General features: G+C 45.1%; 1 protein-coding gene across 2 annotated transcripts in view; it reads left to right on the top strand.

Annotated features, from left to right (window-relative positions):
* Positions 1-7,036: 7,036 nt before the first annotated feature.
* Positions 7,037-15,906, top strand: part of LOC309364193 (LON peptidase N-terminal domain and RING finger protein 1-like) — a 32,427-nt gene continuing 23,557 nt past the window's right edge. The window contains exon 1 of one of the 2 annotated variants that reach the window (XM_081901054.1): positions 7,037-7,133. In XM_081901054.1, the coding sequence (XP_081757180.1) occupies positions 7,052-7,133 (82 nt within the window). In that variant the 5' untranslated portion in view covers positions 7,037-7,051. The other variant, XM_081901053.1, reaches the window with a different exon arrangement.

Below are 15,906 nucleotides of genomic sequence, written 5' to 3'. Positions count from 1 at the left end.
TTAATGGGCAACATTACCTGCAAGAGTTCCTTTTCCAAAATTTATCAGATCTGTAGAAACATTTCTGCTTTTGTGAAAAGGCTGCATGGTTTTCCCCATGTTGGTGCATCAATTGCATTCTTTCCCAGAAAGGTTTCATTTTTCTACAATTGGAAGCTGCTTTTTAAATGCACTTGAAGGTACACCTTGGGAAAAGCCCACAGGGTGGGTTGCAGGTCTCTAGGCTTGACCAAAGTGCTTTGGAAGGATGTAGAACTCCATAAATGTTTTGTTCTTCCCTTGCTGAGATGGTAGGCTTTGCTGTGACATAACTTGAAAGCTCCTGTTATGTAGCAACCTCCCGACGTGTGCAAAAGCTGGTGTTCAGACTCCCTGTGATTGCTGAATCATTAAAACAAGTATGATTCACTCACTGCCTTAAGTACATGACGGTGATGGTGGTGAGGAGAACCCCACAGATTACATATGTGCCCCAATTTAAGAGCTGGTTAGCATTTCTGTCTACAGTGAGTTCTTCTAAATAGCAGTCCACCCACCTGCAGGCTTTGGAAAGATGAGAATTTTGCCCAGATGATGGAGTCTCATCAACAATTCCCCACAATTCCCTCATGTTTTGGCTTGATGGAAGCCTGCTTCCACTCCCACAAGTGGTGAAACATCCAGGGCAAGGCTGGATGTGTCACGCAACCCTAAGTATTTTATTCTAAGCCAGGACTGCACGTGCTTGCTTAGAAGTACCTTCTACTGAATTCAATGAGACTTCCTTCCAGGCAGGGTGGATAAAAATCAATGATTAAAAAAAAATCAAAAATCAGATTTTTAAAAATGTTAATTGGATTTTTTTAAATTTAAATTGGATTTTTAAAATAAAATGCTTTTGGAGGAAAAATCTTTCAAAAGATAGTTTTCTATTTAAGTTATAGTCCAAAGGCTATTCAACAGGAAATAAGGATTTGTTTCAAGTTTTTCATGTGTGCTAAAACTCAGTCTAAGTTTTCTTTAAAAAAAAATTGTTTAACCACATCACCTAACAAACATGGATACAGATGCTATAATGTTATTATTTTAGTTAAATAAATTGTTTAATTGTTATTAAGAAAATAAAGTACAGCAGAAAAACTGTCCAAATATAAACAGTTAACTTATTAAACCTCACAATAATTTCATAATTGTATATGTATTTCTAATAGTATAACCAAATCAGTAATTTTTGATATAAACTGTAAATACTACTTATTATACCAAAAAAATGAAACCTTCATCTGGTTGTAAATATTAAGATTATACCAGCAAGAATGAGTCTTTCTTTTAAAAAAAATATTTAAATCAAGTCTCACTGAATAGTGATTTAAATTGTGATTTAAATCAATTTGATTTACCGTATTTTTTGCTCTATAAGACTCACTTTTTCCTTCCTAAAAAGTAAGGGGAAATGTGTGTGCGTCTTATGGAGCGAATGCAGGATGTGCAGCTATCCAGAAGCCAGAACAGCAAGAGGGATAGCTGCTTTCACTGCGCAGCGATCCCTCTTGCTGTTCTGGCTTCTGAGATTCAGAATGTTTTTTTTCTTGTTTTCCTCCTCCAAAAACTAGGTGCGTCTTGTGGTCTGGTGCGTCTTATAGAGTGAAAAATACGGTAAATCAAATCCACCCTGCTTCCAGGTATGTGTGCCGCTGAGAACTGCAGCTTTAGTTTCATCTTGTTGCAAGAACTCTGAGACTTAAGATGTGATTGCAACAAGGAGACCAGAAGCATACAGACTCCTGTAAAGAGACATCAAAGCCGTTGATTTGTTATCAGATTCCAAGAGAGAGCCCTAAGGTGCTTTACTTTCAGACTCTTTCTCTCTGAATCTCTCTCCCTCTTTGCACTGGTCCTGGGGGTATCCCATGAAACATGGTCCAGGACCAGTTTAGAACCCGAAGGTTCCGCTGGGAGTCAGTTTGACAGGACCAAGACAGGACACGAGGCAAGGACAGGTGCAGGATCTAGCATACAGCAATGTTGCTCCTGCAACCTGGGGCGGAGTCCGACAGCCTTTTATCTTTGTCGGGGTAGATGCCGGTACTGATCTCCTGGCGACTCACCTCCCTGTCTCGCCCAAAGGTGAACACTCCTCCTGCGAGTACTCAGGTCTCTCCTTCTCTCAGACCTTAGTCTCTGCAGCTCAGGAGACGTCAGTGGGTTACTAGACCCAGGGGCCACCTCAGCCTCCCCTGACCAAACTGGTAATGGAGCAGCTGTAAGTGATGGCCCAGCTGAAGGCAACAAGGTAATTCTCGCATCTGGAGTCAGGGCAGGCTCAGGCCCCTGACTCCGCCCAGCTGGTGTTTGTTGCAGGGGAACCTGTGCAGACTGGGACTCTTCAGGATCAGGCCCCAGACTTGGCTCAGATGATACCTGAGGCAAAGGATTCGGTGCAGACTGAGACTCCTCTGGTTCCAAGTCCAAGACTGAGTCCCAGGCCATCACACTCTTGGAGATCACTTACACATCACCCCCTCCACCCCAAGGACAGAAGAGGATACAGGCTTGCATAAAATCTGCACATTATAATTGATATAGAAAGATGCCAGCTTTAGAAATAATTATGATAATTTAGATTGGGTGAGGATCCTCTGGCCCCTGGGCCAAATTAAACCCACCTGAGATCCCAACTTGCCCCACAAAACCATTTCCACCAAAACATGCCCCCCTACCCCTCACCTTACGTTATCAGGTATGGGGCAGCGAAGGATGTGGCCACAAACTTAACCATGAGTTTAAAGTGAGTTGAAGAACCCGACTGCTCCTACTGCAGTGGCAATTAGAATGATGGAAGATGGTACCGTTGAGAATGAATTATCCACGCGAAATTTTGCTCTGAGCAAACTTCTGTCAGTTCTTTTTAAAAGAACCCCATAATAAATCCATTTGATTTCAGTCACACAATCAGGGTTGCGACTGTATCTGAACATGAAAGCTTTTGGTTGAACAGTACCATAGGGATTGAGGTGGTGGGACAACAAATCCCCTATTGGTACATAAATGCTCACTTATTTATTTATTCTTTAAAATCCCTCACCAACAGACGGCATCCGAATCAGGAAAGAAGTGGATGGAAAAAAATGGCCCAACATTAAAACTGGTGAGAAATAGAAGTGATTTGAAATCTATTGGGGAGGCTGGACAACCACATTGAGTCTTGGATGAATGTTCCCTTGAATACTGGTGCAAGGGAGACAAAACAGTAATAGATTTGTTTCTTAATGGGCATGCCTAATAAACCTGTTTAAAATTCCAACGTTGCATGAGGGAAGCATCTACAGTATAGAGATCCTTTTGCATTTCATTAAAAGGTATCATATTCTGTATTCTGTTGTTCAGTCAAGCACCAGGTATGGCCAAATCACACTCTGCAATACTAGAATATATTCCCCAATGAGCTCCAGTTCATATTAACTCATACTGTTGCAAACTTTGGCAGTGTTGCTTGATTTCAAATAGGATTGCCAACTTTTGAATCAGCTGCTGCTGTCCCTTTATACCAGTGTTTTGATCTGTGGCTTACTCTCAAACCAGGGTTTAAACAAACCAGAGTTCCCAAAGTTCAAACATCATAACACCATGGCTTGTTTGAAACCAGTCAGTGAAGCTTATAATATCCATCTTGGGGTGTGAAACAGGAAATAAGGGGAGATGGAGCATGGCAGGCTCCCTCATGTTGTGGGTAACCATGCCTTCCAATCACAACTGAAAACAAACTTTGTGTACAGCAGAAAAATAAAGCAATGGCAGTTTGAATTTGGACAATGGCAGACTGAGAGCTGGAGCTGTCTGAAGGAGGGATGCAACTATTGCTAATGGGGAATCCAAAACAGGATTAACATTTATTCTGTCTAATGTAAGTCTCCTTGGTCTCAATATGCTACGTTGGCATATTTGAAAATAACTAGAAATTACAAATACACCATAAATCTTCACTGGTTTTTTTTATTGCAAGGAAACACAGCAATAAGTGGCATACCTCTCGAATTTCTTACTAGCAAGGGAGTAGCATGCCACTCCCTTAAAAAATACTTTTTTAAAAAAGATGTTGAATATTGTTAAAACAATTAGATAAGTTTTAGATACGTATTAGATAAATACATAAGAGTGCTTACGTATACTTTATGGGTTAATAACGTTGTTATTAATTAGTTATATAACACAACCATCAATAAGCCTGGCCCTCTACAGAACAAGCAAAATCAACCAACCAACCAAAAAAAGACAGGCTGTTAACCTCACAATATCAGGCATGGATGCAGAAACCTTTGGCTGGACTCCAAATCCCATCAGTCCCAGTCAGCATGGCAAATGGAGAGGGTTGTTGGGAGCTGCAGTTCTGCAACATCCCGAGGGCACCAAGTTCCCCTCCCTGAGATATTTTACTTCATAAGCGCACCAGCCCCCTTGGTAGCATTTCACATCTTAAAATGCATTTATTCCACGATCTGCATGATGGTGTAATGTGTAGAGAGTTTGTTTCCATGGCAATCAGCTATTCCAATTTTCCTCTTTGAAATTACCCCTGATAACTTCTTTGTGAGGGGGGTGGGAAGTCATGTGTAACTTTGAATGTTAAGGGGAAGGATACATAAGATGGTGTACAATTAGCATACTTTGCATCAAAAGACATCGGTGAACTGTGGGAAATTCATGTTATGCCCAAGAGAATGAAGACAGCTCTTGATTTCCTACACTGAAGACCATTTTGAAAGTCTTGCTTTGGAATGGAGTCCATGGTCTGAGAAAACATTTCCTGTGAAGGCTTCTGTGTGGCTGTGGTAACATGCAAACTGGCTCTAAGCTCAGCAATGAATGTGTGTGAACTGTTTTTCTAAGACTCCCTGATATTGTGCCCATCCCAGTAGCCATCTGCCTCTGCCCTCTTTCACCAGTGCTGACTACAATGGTGTTATGAAAGGTGGCCAAGCCCTGCCTGTCACTCAGCTCATATGCTTTGTCAAGAAAAAGAATGGCGAGGCTCCTTGAGAGCTTCCCATAATCATCTGTGAGATTCCCATAGGCTGAGAGAACAGGTTGCTGGGCTAGAGGGCCCTTTGACACTTCTTCTTATATTCTTGTGTAATGGCTGCTTGGTGATCCTTAATGAATGTCTGTGAGTGTTAAAAGATGGGTCCTTGGTACCTAAATCTCTGGAATATTCTGAGTATTTCCTGAGGCCCCTTGTTTTAATTGAATGAAGGTGGGTGTGTCTGTGAAAAGGAACAAAAGAGAAATTGCGCCTTGAGACTCACGCCTGGAGTTGTAAGCACCTGGAGATCTGATGTGGGGCAGTGAAAACGCTGATTTGGGCATGTTTAGTTTGTCTCCATCCATGTTCTACATGCATATTTGTAAAGAAACTCAAATATTCAAAAATATCATGTCTCCAGTGTTCTCTGCTCCAAAGGAAACCAAACCCAGGTAAGCAGTACCACCACTCTTGTTCACATAGGTCCCCCCTTTTCCACCTCATCCATCCATTGCTTGTACTTACAAGTCCCTTGACACAAGTCGATTCTATCCACACATGGCATTCAGCAACCGCAGACCAACACAACTTGCCCCCCAAATGGAAAGCAGGAAATTGCACTATGTGCAGAGCAAATAATTCAATGACGTTCGTGAAACCTGACATTATATCATCAAGTAATTAAGAAAGTAGAAGACTTTCCCAAAAAACATGTGCCCATTTTAGAGATGGAAACATAACATTTAAGCTTGATAGATGTAAACGAGGATTCTTATTTTAAAAAAACAAACAAACTCCAAGTGACTATTACAGTTTTATTGCATTCTGAATTCAAGATGGTGGATTCTCCTCACCCTCTCAACTTTGGCAGGAGAGTGGGACCACCTACCTGCCAATCACCTTATGTTCTAATCACATTGGATGATTAAACTTTAACAGCTGACAAAGGAGGTCCCCGTAACTGCCCATCAGGGCCTACAGCAACTTCCTCTGAGTGCTCCTTTAACTGGAGCATTTTTTCTTCCTTTCCAAAGCAGAACTCTCTAGTGCCACTCATCTTCAAGCACTGACAATCAGCTGATCATTGGTGCTTGCAATTTGCACTTTAAAGCTCAATCTGATGACTGTTTGGGGCTTCAAAGCATCTTCCAATTCCGACACCCCCCCCTTTGGCCCAGCCCTGTGTTTATGTGTCCCACACCTGATCTCAGGGCTGTGCCTTGGCCCAAATGGTCTGGTGGGCCAAATGGAGAAGCCTGGGGGACCTAAACAGGCCTATGGATTGGCCACTCCATTCCTGTGATGGGGGACAAACAGCAGGGGAATTGAATTATCCTGATGGCCCACAGGTTACCAGATACATGTTATTTAGTGCATTTTTAGTGCAAGGGGAAGGCTGTCCCATGGCCACCCAAGGAAGCCTGACAGCCACCCAGTAAATTATGCCACCGTTGTCCCCTACTGCTGCGTTGCCCACGCCACACCCAAAAGGCCACTTCCACCAGGTTCTTCCATGGGTCCTGCTCCCTATAAGTCAGGGAACAGCTCACCTACCAGCTACGCCTTTCCCTGGCACTTTGGTTCTTCCGAGCAAACTTGCCTGGGATTGCTCGCGCTGCTCATTTCATGAGCAATCATTTCAGATCCGGAACATTTTGTACTCTGCATGCAAATACTTCCCGGGAGCGTCATTTCACCGGGGGAAGCATAACGACGAAGAGGCAACGCCGAGCTGAAGGGCCATAGGTTGACTAAGGGCTGCCTGCGAGTACACGCAGAGCTGACCCAGGAGACGTGGCCTCTTGCGATGCATCAACCGCGCTTCGCAAGCAATCGCCACTCCCTCCTCCTGGTTGGGGACTTCAAAACAGATCGCAGCCCCCCCAGAAAAAGTAGGGTCTTCTCTCTCTCTCCCGTCTTCCCTTCCCGCCCCCACCTCCAAACTCCGAACTGCCCATTTCAGAGGTTATGAAACGCGCTCCGCAATGGCTGTTTCACAACAGGGGCGGGCCGAAGCCGGCAGCCAATGGAGCAGCTCTCCGGCTCCATCACATGGGGCTACTCCACATTTTATGTAATATTCGGGCCTTTTTTGTTGTTGTTTCGTGTTTGTGCGCGCGCCTGTGTTCAGAAGGTAACCAAAGGGGTCGGGGTGGGGGGTGGGGGAAGCAATCTGGCGAGTGAGCAGGAAAAGAAAAGTGACCGATTGTGCTTTTTCTGTTTGCAAATCCTGCCGCCACGCTTCTCCCCTCCTGCTAACTCGCCCCAAGTTGACGCACGCGGAGAGGCGGCCGGTGCGTCCTGCATGAATTGAGAGGCGAGGGAGGAAATCGGATGCTTTTCGCTTCTTTCCCAGCCTCTTGGAAAGGGGAGCGGATGGGCAGCGCGTCGGCGAAGTGGCACGATCGCAGCAGGACCCGTCAGAAGAGTTTGAGGAGAAGGGGGCGGGTGGAACTCGCACTTACACAAGCAACCTCCACTCCGCCCCGGCCGGCACCTCTCCAAAAAGTAACCTGCTCGCTTAGTTTCCGCGCAGACGCGGCAAAGGAGCGGCGGGTGGCGCGCTGCGAGCGAGCTTGACTTTTCCCCGGTCGTGGTGGGGACAAAGGGTCATCCCCTGCGCCGCCGCCTCCCTCTGTTGTTTTTGTTTTGGTGTCTGTCTGGATGCATTTGAAAGCTTCTATGTCTCGGGCGACGAGGCTGAGCAGGCACCTCTTGGGTGAAAAGGGATGAAATAGGGGCAATAAAAAAGGGTGGGACGACGACCCGCACTAAACAAAGGAAAGTGAAAGCGGAAAGCTGCTCGCATTTCACCAGCTGCTGCTTCCCGATCCGTTGCAAAGTTCTCCGGAGTGCGCTCTGCGTGGGGAACCTCCGGGGAAGAGCCCTGCGCCTTTAAGAGCGAGCGAGCCACTCGGCTCGTGGTCTTGCCCCCCCCCCCACAAAAGCAGGAAGGTGAACCTCCCGGCCTTTTGGGGAAAGTGCCCCTGGTCACTGCAGGAGGCTACTTCGCCACGCCAAGTTGTTCCCACGGGAGACTCGTTTTTCCAGGGAAATCCTCTTCCCACCCCCCGCCCCCGATTCCATCCCCGCACCTTTTCGATGCCGTTCTTCTTCAGAGGCGATCGCCCTTCGCCCGTTGCCCTGGGAGGCACCCTTTAGCCAGCCCCGCTGCCTGCCTGCCTGCCCGCCTGCCCTCTCTCTCCGTGGCAGGAGCCATGGAGATTTTCCTGTGCGCCTCTTGCCAGCGGGCTCTGTGGGACCCAGTGACCGTGTCGTGCGGCCATACCTTCTGCAGAAGATGCCTCGGAGGAGACTTGCCCTCCAAGTGCCGGCTCTGTGGGGGGAAGTCCGTCCTGCTGGGATCGCGGACGGTGGCCTGCAACGTCCTGCTGTGTGACTTGTTGGAGAAATGCTTGGACAAAGGCACTCAAGTGGCCAGGCTGAAGACCGACTTGCAGGAGCTGCTGAGAAGCAGAGACTACCGGGCAGCGCTGAGGAGCGTGCAGAAAGGGGTCGCGCTGGGTAAGCGTTGCATGCCCCAGAGATGCCTTATTGGGGACTGGGGACACTGACGGGTCTGGTGGGGGTGGAGGGGCAAGGCAGGTTAATAGGGGGGCTTTGACGGATTTCTTTCGGGCGTCTTGAATTTGAAGACACACACCCCGCCGTCGCCGGTTATGCAACTTGTCACCGTATCGCATTGTGTAAGCAGCGAGGGACAATCCTCGATAACAGTTTGTCGCCGAGTTCCTCGTTTCCTGCTCGTTACAGGCTAGAGACTTTGCGGACACGGAGCCGCCTTCCGCGTATGCCACATATGCATGTCGCATTCTGCCAAAACGGCTCTTTGCATTATTATTTTTTTTTAAAAAAAATATTATTAAAAGTAAACTTTTGGGAAGTTTGCTTCTCATGCAACTTTTTATGCTGCGCGTGTGTCAAGGAGAAGAGCGCGTCCAGTGGCGATGGTGACATCAGAAAATTACTTATACAACGAGGGTTTGTCGGTTTGTCTTTTTATAGAAAAAAGCATGGCTTTGCCTTATATGGCAGGCACAGCCCTTTTATAGGGCACCTCGTGGGACCTTTGAAAAGCTGACCTATGCGAATTGTGCTGCCGGATTTGCTGGATCTGTTCAGGGGTGTGGGGAAATGTGGTTGCCTTTGGCTCCTCTTTGTGGGCACAGAACGCAAAAATAAGGGCAGGACATGGGAGCAGCCAGGATTTTTGTTAGGGGGGCAGGCCTTTTGTTGGAAGGGGGGGAGAACCTCAGTTTCCTATGTACTTTAATGGAATTTTATTGATGGTGGCAGCTGCCCCCCCCCCCGGCTAAGTCCATGGGGTAGGACGTAGTCATAGTTCAGGATTACTGGTCATTTCTGAACTTACTAGGCAGTATGACTTGCCCAAGACAGTGTGGGGATTTGAACCCAGTACACGCTTTGCTGCACAAAATAAAAGTGTAGCTACAATGCTATTTCTTCCCTGATCATAGAGCTGGAAGGGACCACAAGGGTCATCTAGTCCAACCCGCTGCCACGCAGGAATCTTTTGCCTAATGTGGGGCTTGAATCCTGAGATTAAGAGTCTTATGCTCTACCGACTGTGCAGTCCTTCCCTAGAGAAGACATACACAGTGGCGTAGCGTGGGTTGGCAGCACCCGGGGCAAGGCAAGTAATTTGCACCCCCTAACCTGTGGATTTGCGCCCCCTAACCCATGGATGTGCGCCCCCTAACCCTAATCCCCAGATGTTGCGCCCGGTGCGGCCGGCCCCACTGCACCCCCCACCCTACGCCACTGGACATACACCCTCTTTCACCTCATCATTTACATGCCCACTCCCCAAACTAGGGAGTGTTGTGATTTCCACCCCCCAAGCTTTCTTTAAATAGTTGGCTGATAGGCAGACATTCAACAGGCTCCTGGTATAGAGAGGCAGTGAAAGAGAAAGCTGCACCTAATGAATTAGCATGACATTGTGTTGGGGGGGGGTAACCATCAAACTGAAGAGGGAGAAACTGTCAGGTGGAGGCTGGATGAGCTTATTCCACTGTGCTAGGCTCACCTGTTTTATGAAACACCTGTGCTCTGCGTTTGAGTCATTGCAGACTCTGAGCTGGTGTTTCATAACAGGCTCTTAACAAATGAAGAATGATGTGAGGGCCTCAGCAATTCTGTAAAGAGATGAAGGTCTGAATCAGTGAAGCCTTGTATGATCCAGCTGCTCTTGAATCCCACAAGCTCTAGGTCACCTCAATTTTACCAACCTCAAAGGCAGTCCTCCTAGATTCCTCTTTAGGCTTATTCAGGAGGGAACATGTTGCAGGGTGCAAATTACTCTCTGGATAATATAGATTAAAGCTGTAAGTCTATGAATGCTTACCTGGGAGTAAGCCCCATTGAACACAATGTGACTTGCTTCTGAGTAAACCTGCTTAGGATCTCACTGTTAAATCCTTTAATTTAGCACTTGGTTTTGGGGCGTGTGTGTGTTTATATAACACAGCACAAAGATTTCCGTTTCTGTGACAGTAATCAGCGGTTAGCATAAAAGCTAGCCCTCACTTTGGGTCATGAATTTCTTGTCAGGACTTGCCTGTAAACAGCATGTTACATTATTTATGTTTTGTAAATTCAGCAAAATATGCATGACCAGCAGTAGTCACAAGGATTCATTTAGGAATTAGTTGAACATTTATTCAGTTTATTATGGAGAAATTTATATTTCTTGTGTAGAAGTCCAACTATATTCCTGGTTTTACAACAAGAAACTGATCTGAAATTAACCTTTAATTCCACCATGAGCTATAGTACTGGATTCACTTTTGTGTCTGTAACCATTTAAACCACTCTCCCAAACTGCTTAAGGGCTTGTTTGTCACAAAATACCTTTATTCTTCTATGGTATTTGCATATAGATAGTGTGTGTGTGTGTGAGAGAGAGAGACTTTCCTGAAAAGGCTGGTCCAGATCAGTGATTTTTTTATTCAGTTGTAAAATCCTTACCCTTTCTGCCAAACTTCTAGCATGAAAAGCTGACTACGTAGTTTGTTGGAGTCAGTTTGGGTTATCACATTTTTCTTTTGGAGATTCTGTGCCTTTGACAGCCAAGCAGCAGGCAGATATTCAAGAGGTGCAGCTCTCCCAACCACTGTCTTTGTGCTAGGAGGGTTTTTACATGTTCCATTTCTGCCTGTAGCTTTGCTAGTAACGGTTTAGAGACTTGGTCAGGAAAATAAGGCAGCCCTATGTATTTAGTTAATATTGCCTGTTTGATTGAAAGTGCTCTTTCTTCAGCTCACCTCTTAAAGCAACAATTTAATGCATTTCACAACAGACAATAACTTCCTTATGGAAACTCACCAAACTGGCATTCTGTTGTTTTCAGAGCCACATTTATTGCTCTATTCATCTTCACGTCATAATTTCTTTCTATTATTGCTTTGGTTTGTGAAAGAAACAGCATGCAATAAAATCCAGGGAAATTGAAAACTTTTCTTTTTAGGCTAGTTTAATGTTTCTTCTCTTCAAAATTATGATTGCTAGGACTCCCACCTCAGTCAAATATTTTCCAGTAGACTCAACTTAAAACAAACCTTTGGGATCTTCTCTGGTTTTAGCAGCAATCCTTTACACAATTACCTGTGAGTAAGCTGCACCAAATTTAAGTGGGTTAGAAATCGGTTCCTACCAATCCCATGTTTTTGTGTAATCCTAAACCTGATTTCTGAAGTCTGAAATGGATTGTGAACAATATTATTTTGATTCGTTAAATTTCCATCTTGCCCTTCTTTGAAAAGGAGCCCAGGGTGGCAAATAGCAATGTAGTAAAACAATAGAATTTAAAAAATGAAATAAAACCTGTTTAAAACATTAAGGACGAGAGCATATGCAAACATCAGGAAGAGTTTTGCATACAATAGTTAAAGGGCAAGTATTGCTGCTGTTTCAGAAATGATTGGGTTTAATGCAGGGGAAATTCTTAAGCCGTACCTTTCCCTTTCATCCTGCAAGGCTACAAGGTGGTTCATTTGGCCATCATGCACTTGTGTGCACACCCCATACAGCACATCTGTGTGCATGCAGACCACACATGAATGCACATAAGCAGGTATGCACACACACATGCACTGAGCAGAGGTGGTACAAACAGGTAGACAAGTGAACACACAACATTTACAGATTCAGCTAGGCTCACTCGCCAAAGGCAGGACACAAAGGCAGCCAGGCAGCAGTGTCTCTCACACATCCCCTCAGCAGTGAGGGGCATACACAGACAGACAAACACATTCACACAGGCAGGCAGACCAGTCAAATAAGGGGGGGGGGATTTCTAGCTCTTTTCCTTCCAATTATATTGCTCTGGGAACTAGAGGTTTCCTTCCACTACACTGTGATAGGGAGAAAAGCGAGTATATTCAAAGATCTCTTTCCTTTGCAAAGGAATCTCTTCTTCTGGAGTTGGTGCCATTGGAAGAAGGTCCTGGGGCTCAGGAAATAGGAAGAAGCGTTTTTGGTCCCTGTTTCCTTAAAACCACCTTGACATGGCTGTCACACAAGAGGAAGAAAAGGTGCCTTAGCAAGTCAAGGCAGACGCTGATGGACCCTCCACAGGGGAAACACCATGGAGCTACAATAGGGAGCCCCTTCAACAGAACAGTCACTTTAAAATAAATAAGTAATTATATCCACCTTTTTAAAAAAAATAAAAAAATGGAACGTTACTTGTTTCCTCACCAAATGTTTAGGAGTGATGGAGATGCATAAGCTATAATTATGTGGGAACACAGGGTAACTGGAGAGAAATGGTATTGGTCTGGGATGTGCTCAATGCAGCCTCCTTGTGTTCTCTTAGACACAGACTGTTTAAGCAATTAAATCTTGGTCCACATTTTGAACAGTGCGTCAGCCACCTATCCAGCAACCAGTCTTCAATCATATCAAATGATTTAAGACCCTCAACCCTTTATTTACACACATAAGAAGACCTGGGTACAAAACAGAACAGTTGAACATCAGGTGTAGATGTTGGGTGGGAGACAGGTGAAGAAACAGCAATTTATTGATATGACATGTGGCAAGACCCTAAACTCAGGCTGTTTTTTTCTTCATATTGCAACCTTCATACAAGCAGAAGGTTGTGATGTCACGCGTGTGACAAAACAGGTGAGCAAGAAGGTGAAAGAGTGCAGCTCCACTTACAAGTTAGATCTATATTTATAATCTTCTCGCCAACAGTAGCTTTAGGATAGGTACCTGTGATCTTCCAGCTGCAGGTGATGTTGGGCTCATCAGCCTCAGCCAGCATAGCTGATGGCCAGGGACCATGGGAGTTGTAGTCCAGGAACATCTGGAGAGCAAGGTATCCCATCCCTTCTTTAGGTGGCTGTCACGAGCCCCATATAATGCCCCTGTAGGAAGGCCTTGGCTTGAAGCTGTACTTTAGAAACAGGATGCTCTAGCAAAGTGACCTGAGAAATGGCAGAATGTAATTACTAGAAATGGGAAGGAATCTTATTCTTCACCTCAAGCAGCAAAATGTCTTGGAACTGACACCCAAGTTGTACAACTGCTGCTTGTGCCTCCGAGTCTCTTGCCACTAAGCAATACCATCCACACAAGATACCAAGCCACCTCAGATTGTTCTAACACAATCCGGACTTCGCTGTGTCACAGGCAGAAAGCAAGAACTGAAGGTACACGCAGTACAAATAACAAGTTGAGCCTGACTATAAACTCACTTCAAATCACCTCTCTCTTATGCTCATGTTGTCAGCATTCTGCTGAGCATTTAGAAGACACCAACCCATTTTACAGATGGATAGTGCAGAGATAGAGATGACTTCCCCAGCACAGCGGGTGAATCTATGGTGGAATACTCGAGCACAACAAACACTAGATCTTGCAGAGCCTGGCTATGGCATAACTTTTTAGTAGAGCATGTTGTGGATCAGGTCTGTAGGGCTATGTAAGAATAGCCCATAAACTGTTAATGGGCCTAAAGAAGTCTGGCAGTAATCTGGCAAACTGACACAATCCACTCTGTGCATCCACTTTTGGTGTGTGGCTGGCCATCCCCAAGGCTCCAGACAGGAGACAAGGTGGCAATCTTAAGTAAAAGAGTTGGATTCTGCAAAGCATGGTGCTGCTTGCAGAAGTAAGGCGCAGAGTTGTTTGGGTGGTGATCCCGATTATACTTGACACAAAGCAAGAGTGGTGCTCAGATTTAATTGCTTATTATATACTCTTATTATATAATGTGCCATTTCCCCTGATGAGGCTCAAGGTTGCTTGCAGAATCTGTACCTGGCTACCAGGTTGCCTTTAGACTGCTTTTTCATATATATACTCTTATTATATAATGTGCCTTTTCCCCTGACGAGACTTAAGGCCGCTTGCAGAATCTGTACCTTGCTACCGGGTTGCCTTTAGGCTGCTTTTTCAGTCAACCAAGTGGGACAAAATAAACAGTCTCTCCACTACTTCCTCTTCCATCTTATCACCTAGGTTCAAAGACCCAAGTGAAAGAAGACATACTTGGGTGCTGTGAAGATGCAGCAATGTACCCACCACCTTAACCCAGTCCATACAACCCCTTACAATGTTGCTTGGCTAGGAAATGGCAAAGGCACTTAAATATTTTGTGCAAGGCAAAGGCTTGGAGAAGGCCTTAAAGATACAGGAAAGCCGCAGGTTAGCCTTCCCTGCTATTATCCAAAATGGATTTATGGCAAGGATAAGGATATTATTGTCTGCGGAGTCCAGGGCAAACTTTCTCTTGCTCCCACTAAAAAGTATTTTATGCAACAACATGCCCTCAGGGAACCTGTATTTGGCATCTGAAGGGGGAACCTGTGAGCCATGGAAGCTGGGAAAGTGCTGCATTTGTTTGTTATGCTTGTTTTTTTATCAATTCTTTATAAGAACAGAATGTACAGTCATTGGATAATGCAGACATAAGTGGTAAGCATTAACAAAATAACTAGGGCATATGCCACTAAAAGGTATTTTGATCGGTCCGAAGCTGTAGATTGTTAAAATATTCACGAATGATAGACGTCTTGAAACACCAAGCAAAACAGTATCGAGGCAAAGCTTACTGCATTTTCCAAATGACTTCCTCCTCCCTCCTTTTTTTCTTAGCCTTGAAGACTGTGCCCGCCTCCTCCTCTAGTCATTTTCACTTGTTCAGTGAACAAGGTCTGAAGGTCTGAACACATTTTTGTGAGGGGGCGGGACTAGCTGACATAACTATTACCTACTGTTAGTCTTATCCTTCATGAGTTCATCTAATCCCCTTTTAAAGGCACCCAAGATGGCAGCCATCACCATGTCTACACATAATGTATATTTGCAGAGATCCTGCCTCTCGTAGAATTCCTGATTTTGTTTGAGGAACTATGCACTATACATTCAAAGTGGAATCATTCTGCTTTAAACCATTGTCACTTCCCCATATGAATGCTAGTTTAAGGGGGCCGAGAGTTGTTAGGCAATCCCTCTTTCTCTCATAGAGCTGCAATTCCCTCAATTAAGATTGTTGAACTATTCTTGAGAATCGTAGCTCTGTGAGGAGAATAGGGGTCTCCTAACCACCCTCAGCACCCTTAACAAACTACATTTCCCAGAACTCTTTGGGGGAAGCAATGCCTGTTTTAAAGTGCCATGATACTGCTTTAAATATTTAGTGCAGGTGGGATTTAACTATGCATACAGCCTTCAGATGCGTAAGGGAGAGGCCAGGAGCTGGGACAGTAGCTGTGATCCTGATTCCCCCTTTCTCCATATGTTCACTAAACACGTGAAGGGAACTTCTCTTCAACCTATGACCACGAATAGTGGCAGTTTGTACTCTGTTCCCTACTGTTTGCATTTCTGGCTAGCCTAGGATCGATTGCTTC

This window comes from Podarcis melisellensis (genome assembly GCF_964234715.1).
Source record: "Podarcis melisellensis genome assembly, chromosome: 2".
NCBI classification, from domain to species: Eukaryota; Metazoa; Chordata; class Lepidosauria; order Squamata; family Lacertidae; genus Podarcis; species Podarcis melisellensis.
This window is presented reverse-complemented; position numbering and strand designations above follow the sequence as displayed.